At 44.3% G+C, this 10000-nt stretch overlaps 1 protein-coding gene across 3 annotated transcripts in view; it reads right to left on the bottom strand.

The window, feature by feature from the left end:
* LOC311095813 (uncharacterized protein MYH16) overlaps window positions 1-10000 on the bottom strand; it is a 108131-nt gene that overhangs the window by 3965 nt on the left and 94166 nt on the right. For all 3 annotated transcript variants that reach the window (XM_084134619.1, XM_084134618.1, XM_084134620.1), the window contains 6 exons: window positions 9332-9468; window positions 8195-8298; window positions 6721-6913; window positions 3262-3465; window positions 2501-2626; window positions 2262-2432 (listed from right to left, as the gene is read on the bottom strand). In XM_084134619.1, the coding sequence (XP_083990745.1) occupies window positions 2262-2432; window positions 2501-2626; window positions 3262-3465; window positions 6721-6913; window positions 8195-8298; window positions 9332-9468 (935 nt within the window). The remainder of the gene's footprint in view (window positions 1-2261; window positions 2433-2500; window positions 2627-3261; window positions 3466-6720; window positions 6914-8194; window positions 8299-9331; window positions 9469-10000) is intronic.

The following is a 10000-nucleotide window of genomic DNA, read 5'->3' as shown; positions in this document are numbered from 1 at the left end:
AATACATTTTGGTAAGTTGTAGCCTAACGTTACTGTATCTTTCAGTGTTCGTGATTTTTTTACTATTAGCTAGTAGAGATGATCGGTTCACATGCGCTAGGGATCTGTCGTGTAACATTTACAAGCGCCAAAACGGTATTTATTGTTTGAATTGCGTAATAAAATTGACAGAATCTGAGAGCTGAGATTTTTTTTATATCATAACTAACCTGCTCTGTCTAGTCTGTCGGTCTCCGTGTCCTCTTTGCTTCGCGATTTTTCTGTGCGTGAGAAAATTGATGTGTGGGGTGAGAGCGTGTGAAAAGTGTTTGCGTGTGTCTCACGGTGAATGCGTGAGAGTTGGAAGCTCTGGTTATGTTGGCGCTAGCTTGGTCAACATCAGCGAATGCTGTCTGTCAAATTAATGTAATTCAAACTAACAATAAAAATGTAATATGAACAAAACGAATATGAACATATTCACTGGTAAAGGTGAAGGGGAGTAGCTTGAAGATATTCATACTCTAGAGTAGACCAACTCACTTTCTGGAGGTATACTGCCCCCATCTGGTATGGAATGTGGAGTATGAATTTATTTATTTTTACACAAGGCACCTTTAACTGCTGCTCATTTATACAACTTGAAATGCTGAAAGAAACTGAAGACACTTTTTCGCAACATCTTCTAAAAAAAATCTTCTAAAGTCGTCTAAATTATGAGTTAAAAGTCATTATTAGCTAAATAAAACGTATTTATCATAACCTCGCTTTGTTCCAAACTTAGTTCCACCTCGCTGCCCCATTGCGGGTACGCCTGTAGTCCCTCTGGTCCCGCTGGATCGGCCTGGCTAGCGCTTCCCAGCCCCTCTCGCTGGCTCATTCGGACTATCAGGCTCGGCTATGCGATTCAGTTCGCCTGGCAAGTCACGGAGGCGGCCCTTGTTCCCCTGAGAGAACACGGCGTTCGCATTCTCAACTATCTCGACGACTGGCTTATTGGTCTCGGGATCAGCTGTGCAAACACAGGGACATGGTGCTCAGTCACCTCAGCCGGTTGGGTCTTTGGGTCAACTGGGAAAAGAGCAAACTTTACCCCCCCGTACAAAGGATCTCTTTTCTCGGTATGGAGTTGGACTCGGTCACACAGTCGGCACACCTCGCAGAAGAGCGTGTCCAGTCAGTGTTGAACTGCCTGAATTCATTCAAAGGCAGGACAGTGGCCCCACTGAAGTTATTTCAGTGGCTCCTGGGGCATATGGCAGCCGCAGTAACGCCGCTCGGCTTGCACATGAGGCCGCATAGGCACTCGCTTCATGGCCGAGTCCCGAGATGGGTGTGGCAATGCGGCACTCACCAGGTGGCTATCACTCAGGTCTGCCGTCAAGCCTTCAGCCCGGGTCAGACCCCTAATTTTTCCGGGCCGGAGTGCCTCTAGAACAGGTGTCCACGTACAACGGGCATGCAGGTTCAGGGATGTGGACGGGTCCGCAACTGCATTGGCACATCAACTGCCTCAAGTTGTTGGCAGTATGTCTTGCTCTGGGCCGCCTAATAAAGCCACCACAGGACAAAGATGTACTGGTCCATACTGACAACATTGTGACCGCTGAGTACATCAACCGGCAAGGTGGTCCACGCCCCTATCGCATGTCGCAACTCGCCCGCCATCTTCTCCTTTGGAGTCAGAAGCATCTGAGGTTTTGTGCTGTTCATATTACTGGGGTGTTCAATCGTGCAGCCGATGAGCTGTCACGACTGTCTCCACTCCCGGGAGAATGGAGACTCCATTCCCGGTCGGTCCAGCTGATATGACGTCGTTTCGGAGCCGCACAGGTAGACCTGTTTGCCTCTCCAGAAACTACCCATTGCCAGTTGTTTTACTCTCTGACCGAGGGAACACTCGGTTCAGATGCGCTGGCTCACAGCTGACCCCAGGGCCTACATCGTGCAAGGTCAGGGAGGACGAGGAGCAGGTCCGGCTGGTAGCCCCTTATTGGCCCACCTGGACCTGGTTCCCAGAACTGACAACCTACTGCTCCTTATATCTCCACGCTGCGAGGCAGAGCAGCTGTTGAAAATGATTGCATGCCAGTGTGCATTGGCTTGTTTAGTTTCGAAGTAGATTGGCTCTCTAGCGAGATTCCCTCAGTCGTCAGCAACGTACGTCTCCGTTCCCTCCATCAGGGAACGAGGGTTACATACTTAACCAAAACGTTTTTCATCATATTAATGACTTTTTATGTCAGTTTTGAGCTCATCTCATGATTATGATTTATCTTTACCCGTGCCTCCATCTTCAGCAGGATCTTCTTGCCCCCCTTCATGGCCGATTGCTCCTGCTCCTCCATCCGGCTGCCGGCGTCTCTGATCTGCATCTCCAGGCTCTTCCTGATGCGCTCCAGGTGTGTGACGTGTTCCTGCTCCATCCGCAGCTCCTCCGCCACACGCACCGCCTGCAGGACAGCACAGCGTCAGCTTCAGCATGTGTGTGTGTGTGTGTGTTTTGTGTGTGTTTCTGTACCTCACAGGCTGATTTCTTGGCCTTGTCGTTGGCTGATCTGAGCTCAGTCTGCAGCTCCTCGTGCTCCTGCATCAGCTGCTGAAGATCCACCTCCAGCTTCCTCCTGCCACTCGACACACACTGCAGCTGAGAGCAAACACACACACACACAGCTCTGTTACTTACAGAAGCAGATAAAGTAATGACAGTTATGATAAACTGTGAGCACAGCAGTGTTGAGGGTCAAAACCATAGACTGTATAAAAATATGGACGCAGTGTGCGTGACGTCACTCATAGTGTTTCTGAAGAGTGTTTTTGAAGCCCAAAGTGGGCGGAGCCGGCCGTCGCCATCTTGGCAGTGCGTCACTCCCGGATAAACGAAAATGTGCAGCGAGGCGGATTAGCTGAGGTGACGTGACGCTAACAGACAGCAGACAAACAGCTAGAAGCGACATCAGCGACAATCCACCTGTCACTCAAGTGCCCACGCCCTTAATTATGCAGAACTTTAAGGCTTAATTTAATTTAAATGGATGAGTTATAAAACAAATTCACCCCCCTCACAGTTTTCATGAAGGGCAAAATTGGCTATATAGACCAAAACCACTTTTTGTACCAGGTTGTAAAAAAAAGAAAATTCTGCTGTAAAGTTGGGCATTTTAACATGGGGGTCTATGGGATTGACTCCCGTTTGCAGCCTGTCTCTAGTGGCCAGTCGATGAATAGCACTTCAGTGATGGTTTGAAGAGAGAGACCGGAAGGTTTCCTCTCGGTCAGTACCTGTGTGTCCAGCTGGCTGTGTCTCTCGGCCGTCTCCTGCAGCTCCGTCTCCAGACTCCTGCGGATTCTCTCGGACGCCTCCAGCGCGGCTCGACTCTCCTCTCTCTCAGTGACCAGCAGGAGGCAGCGGCGCTCCATCAGTGTATGCTCCTCCTTCAGCTGCTCCTGCACACGAGCCTCCTGCTCCTGCTGAGCCTGCTGATCCTGCAGAACACACACACACATCCTCTGGTCACCTGTGAGTGTATATACAACACAGGGTGTGTGTGAAGCGTCTAGTGCAGTAGTGTAGTGTAGTTAGTGCATGCCGCACTGTGCTCTCTGCTTATTACTCTCTCTGCTTACAGCTGTTGCCACTGGCTAGCCTCCTTGATAGAGGGTGAAAAGAGGAGCCGAGTGCATAAGCCTCCTCCTGCCAGTACAGAGCCTCTCCACCACCAAGACTCCTGTAGTGCCTCCTCTGGGCCACACACGGAAACTGGGTATCATACGGTCCCAGGCTAAACTACAGGGGATCTCGGAGCAGCAGTGGGCCCCAGAGACACTGTGAGGACACGCCCTGGCGCCCGTCAACCACTGTCCCAGCTATGGGCAAATAGCCCCACTGCCTTGTGGTTAGTCTATTGAGACAAGACTAAGGGGCCGTTCACATATCGCGTCTAAAAATGTGTGGAAAGCGCATGTTTCTTCTCCTTTCCAAAAGCGATTGCGCTCCCGTGGCGTCTGTTGTTGCTATGCAACCATGAACTGTGCTCTCCATGATGACGAGGAATTATCAGCAAAGGATTAATTGATTTCTAGCCCTTGCATTAGCTCTACTACTAGATATATTTATGGAGATGAGAAATAAAAACCCGCCCTGTACAGCTATGATCAGCTGTTCGGCCGAGCTTTCGATGTTACAGAAAGGCCGAAGCTGATCGGTTGTTTTTTGTCACATGACCTGCGGTGCGCTTGCAGCATTCTGAAAAGTATTCCGCGGCATAGGCGTGCCTGGAAAAACGAGCGCGTTGCGACTGCGTCACTTCAATTATGAGTGCACTTGCCGCGCGCCTACATTTGAAATAACGAATTTGCACATGCAAAAAACGCGATATGTGAATGGCCCCTAAGGGAGCACACCCTGACAGAAAAGCAATGCGCTGGAGGTGCGCTGGACCCGACAGCCTCCTGCAGCCAAGATGGGGGACCGGTTGTCCTGGGACCACCCTTGCCATTGGGATTTACCTCATCATGGTGAAGATAGTGCTACTGGGGATGGCGCACTCCCTTTGGCACTTTAAAACCTTCCTTGCGCAGGTCTCCACCTCTGACCACGGTAACAATACCTGGACCTTACATATGGTTAAAGTCTGACGGCGCTGGGGCGTCTGGCAACGGGAGCAGGTACAAATAGACTGGGAGCTCCTAGTCAGAATCCTGCATGGCAGCGGCACAGGGTATTTGGTCGCTATCAACTGAGAGGCAGCTGTTTCGGCAGACCCCTGTGCGACTGAGCAGCCCTGTTTAGGGACTGCAATGCTGACCCCAGTTGGACAAGGGCCTAGAAAAGGTGGCCTAAAAATTGCCCATTCAACCATTTACCTGGATAGGTTACCGCACCTAACAGGTTATTCCACTACTGCCGTCGAAATAAGGAAAATAAGAAACAATACCAAATAAAACTGGCAACATGGAAAGTAAGGACTCTCCTGGACTCGCATGGCATCTCTGACAGACCTCACAGGAGAACAGGCCTGATCTCTGCTGAGCTGAGCCGCTACAACATCGACATCAGCAATGCCCTGAGTGAGACCAGGCTTCTGGATGAAGGCTCTCTAACAGAGGAAGGGACGGGCTATGCCTTCTTCTGGAAAGGTTTCCCCCCAGGTGGAAAACATCTTTATGGAGTAGGAATGGCCATCAAGAACACCCCTTCTACCAAGTCTCACAGAAACACCTGTAGGCATTAGTGAAAGGCTAATGACCCTCCGTATCACCCTGGCAAAAAAGCGTTATGCCACACTTCTCAGTGCCTATGCACCAACTTTGCCATTTGAAAATGAGGCCAAGGAATGCTTTTATCAAGCACTGGATGAAACTCTTTGCCGGACCCCTAAGAGTGATAAGATCCTCTTGCTTGGGGATTTCAACGCTAGGGTGGGACAGAGCTTCAGGATATGGAGTGGAGTACTAGGTAGCCCCAAAAAAAAGAGGTTAAATTGGAACCGCTTGGGAAACATAGAAGCAAGAAGTGAGTTTCGACGTTGCCTAGCTGAGAAACTTAGGGAATTGGAAACTTGTCTGAGCGCAGAAAACACCATGGAACAACAGTGGAACTATGTTAGCTCTCCGATGCGGCAGCCAAATCCATCGGCTATAAGAGCAAGAACCACCAAGACTGGTTTGACGATAACCACAACCTGCTTAAGGATATGCGAAAAGCACAGCGGGCAGCTTTAGACAACCCTTCATCCATTAAGTCATTATAAAACGATTATAAAACGGCTAGTTCCAGTCCTGGATTCTGATTGGTCAATAGCTGTGTTTTATTCACAATAAAACACGGCTATGACCGCTTCACCCAATGGTTCTATGTATCACTACACAACACCGCTAGCAACCACTCTTAGCAACGTAAACATATGTTTGTTCTCATTGATATTGTTCACTGAAGCTTATAGAGTAGCATTGTGAGAGATCGAGTGAGTAAGTGTACCTGCATTTACAGTAGATGTAGTATCGTCCTTCAGGTCAGTCCTAAATTCGTAATAAAAAATCAATTTGAATCTCCGCTGCGATATATTGTCCTTTTAACAGTTCAGGGGTTTTCTGTGACACGCTAATCATTCATCAGTTGCGTCTTGCTTCTCCGTGTTCACAACAAGTTTTTCCTTTCAATATAAAAGTCTTCTCTACTGACTCACTCACTCATAAAGATAGTCTTTGCCGCCATCTAATGGCGAAATAATGTATGTAACTTCTGTTCACGGTCAGGGACTATTTTTTCCAGCGGAAGGAAGGCTTTTAGTGATTTTACTTCATAAAAGTTGCACTGATACATATTTTTTGGCTTTAATGTTTATATTATGTGGTAAAGGTTTTATAAAAGCAATAAGGTACTCGAAGCTAGTGCTGTATCGTGAATAATCGTGACTCCGCTTCACGTCGTGCCTAACAACGCCCTTCAGCTGTGACTTATTCACGATGCAGCACAGCCTCTCTTACCTTATTGCTTACGTATTGTATATTACCTACTTGTATTACTATTGCTATAATTTTCTATATTTTTATTTCCCTTTTTTTCCTTTTAATTGATGTGTAGTATCTTTGGTTTTGGTCTTAATGTAAAAAAAAGAAAAAAGTGTCTATACTTTGTAATACTCTATTTTGTTGTAATAACATTTGGTTTAATATAAAAAGTTTGAGCATAAATCTCACAGGAGGATGAGGGTCACAGCATTAGAGTGAGGAAGAGACCTTGATCTGCTGCTGCATCTTCTTCACGCTCTTCATCATCTCAGCGCTGCTCTTCTTCATCTGCTCCACCTGCAGCTCCAGCTCGCTCTGATCGACCTCCATCTTCTTCTTGAGCCGCGCCGACTCCACCCGCAGCTTCAGCTCCACCTCCAGACTGGCCTGAACCGACTCCAGCGCCCTCTGGTGGCTCTTCCTGCACACACACACACACACACACACACACACACACACACAGGATTATCATCACAATCAGGCTTTTCCTGCACACACACAAACACACAGAGGATAATCATTACAAGCAAAGTCAAGTCACCTTTATTTCTATAGTGCTTTTTACAATACTGATTGTTTCAAAGCAGCTTTACAGTGATAACAGAAAAATAATGCAACAAAGATTGTCTAGAAGAAAATTATATGTATATATATAGCTGAAACAATGCTTCAAAACTCTTTAGACCAGATTAAGCTGGATTGGTTGGTCTTTCAGTCTGTCTTCTTTAGCGATTTAAGGTCTTTGAACATTGAAATGTGGATTTCCAGTGAAGCTGCTCTGAAACACGCACTTATTATGAAAAAGCACTATAGAAATAAACTTGAATTGAACTGAGAACTAACCATCTTAGACCAGCAAACCATCTAATAATCCTGGAGAATTATAAGTGAAATTAAAAATAGACACTAGGGCTGTTATTTTAGTTTTATTATAGAACATTTTGAATTAGCTTTTATTTTTATATTGTTTTTTTATGTTAATTTTAGTTAAATTTTTAGTAGTTTCATCATGAGCCTATGAGCTTTTTTAATATTGCTATTTAGGTTTAATTTATATTTATTTCAGTTTCAGTTTTATTTGAATTTTGTTCCAGTTAATAATTTTAGTTTTTAAGTTTATTGCCAAGGCAACATTTCTAACTTTCATTTTGTTTAGGTTTTTCACCTAATATTTATATTTTATCTTTATTTCAATGAAAATAAGTTATTTCAAGTAGTTTTAGTTAATGATAATAACCCTGGTAACAATATCAGATTTTCACTACTCAATTATTGTGGGCAACAGAATTCAGAATAATGATATTAAATCGCAATATCTATAGAAAAAAACAAAAAAAAAACATAAATAAATAATGCAATCAGTCATAGTTAAGCCTGTTTATTTTGTATTTTTTTCTTCAGTATCCTGATATGAAAAATTGAAAAATAAATGTATAAAATTCATATTTAGCTGTTTATTTAGTGTTTTCTCCTTTCTGCCAGTGAATGACACTCAGGATGAGGAAACGGACAGATTGAAGCTGTATCAGCAGAGAACAAGATGAAGTTCCTCACCGTCATGAGTATTCCACGCCAGTGAAAGGCAGGAAATAAAGGATGAGGTGGAGAAAACAGGAGGATTAAAGGACTGACTGATTATAGGCAGAAGAGGTAATTTCAGTGATGAAGATGAAGATGATGATGATGATGAAGATGATGGTACCTGTTGGCCTCGGCCTCCTCCTCCTTCTCCTGAAGTCTTCGCTCCATGTCTGCTTTAATCTGAGACACTTCCAGCTGCAAACGCAGAACCTTCGTCTCCTCGGCCTGCACACACACACACACACACACACACAGGAAATTCACAAAGCCAGCTTGTTTCTGACATAGAGTTTTGTCTTGCAATTGAATTCTGACTTTATTTTTTGCAATTGCAAAATTCTTGCAAGATATAAAATATATATATTTTGAGAGTGAATATGATTTTCAGTTTTGTTAAAGGGAATTAAATCAAGTTTTTCAATGACTGAAAAATATATAAAAGTAATAATTTAACCTTATTTTAGGTATTTTAAGTGTAGTTTTTGGTTCTGTTTACCTCCTAGTTTTCCATATATTATACATTTCTCAGTCATTTTAGGGCAACATTAGTTAACTACATAACTTTAGTCAATAATTGTATACCTTAAAACTTCATCTTTTATCACCAAAATTACATATTTAAAGCTTTTTTCCTTGAAAAAATGTCTTCATGCGTTAAAATATCTTGAATGCAACTCGACACCCTTGCCTCATTTAGTATTCGTGGTTCTATGAATATGCAAATGAGCCCCGCCTCCACTCACTCACTCAGCTCAGAGATCCACTGGTTGACGATCACACGTTGATCTGATTGGTTACAAGGTAGTTTGTGACGTCAGAAACACCAGCGATTTCAAAGCGTGTTTTTGAGACTGTCTTTGGTTCACTGCAGTTTTAAGGAGGAAATATTTCTATTGCTAAAAAAGGAGATGAATAAATCCCTCCACACGATCACATCTACAGCTCTAAATGGACAGATCAAGAGTTTCTGGATGAAGCCTGTAAGTGTGCAGTGAGATGGAGGCTGGAGGTCACGGGGTCATCTGGAGGTCACGGGGTCAGCTGTGACATCATCAGATGTGTTTCTCACACATTCTATCTTTCCTAAAGCAGAGCTCCATTAATCATCATCTCACACATGAGCCGGACGGAGAACCTTAATTCTCTTAAATCTGTCTCTGTGTGATGATGAGTAGATCTCTGCTAATAACTCATTTCAGATCAGATCCATGTTTCTGAACACCTGTGAGAGTAAAGTGTGTGATGTGTGTGTCCAGACCTCCAGCGCTGCCTCCGACTCCTCGAGCGACGCCTGCAGTTCCTCCTTCTCCATCTCGATCTTCTTCTTCATCTTCTGCAGCTCGTGAACGCTCTTCCCTCCATCTGAGAGCTGGTCGGTGAGATCCACCATCTCCTCTGAAACACACGTCATCAAACATCACATGACCAGCCGCAGATACGGAGACGTAAAGCAGATGAAGAAGTGCTATTACACTGCAAAAAATGTTTTTTTTTTATGATATTATTATTGATTTAATCATTAATTGAATTAATTGAATAATCAAAATGTAAAAATAAAACACTGTATAGTCTTCACTGTATGAACTGAATATAAAATGATTCATATTAAAGATAAAGATATTCAGTCAAAATCAGAGTGTTTTTTATTAGCATTAATGAAACAGAGCAACAGTTTATGAGGCGGCTGTGCCTTTAAGAATGAATGCGGATCTGTTACACATCACATTTTCTCCCATTTGTTTTCATTCGTGCAGGACAGAACAGACTCTGTTTACACTGAATAGTCCACACGATGTGTGTGTGTGTGTGTGTGTGTGTAACTGTGAAAGAACTGAATACGAGATCGCATGCATGTGAGAGTCGGCATCTGTGTGTACTTCATCATTGAGTCCTTGAGTCGCTGATTATTGTGATTAACATCAATAAC

The sequence above is a fragment of the Abramis brama genome (genome assembly GCF_963993115.1).
Source record: "Abramis brama genome assembly, chromosome: 14".
Taxonomy (NCBI): Eukaryota; Metazoa; Chordata; class Actinopteri; order Cypriniformes; family Leuciscidae; genus Abramis; species Abramis brama.
The sequence above is the reverse complement of the archived record's forward strand: the minus strand, read 5'-3'. Positions and strand labels throughout refer to the sequence as shown.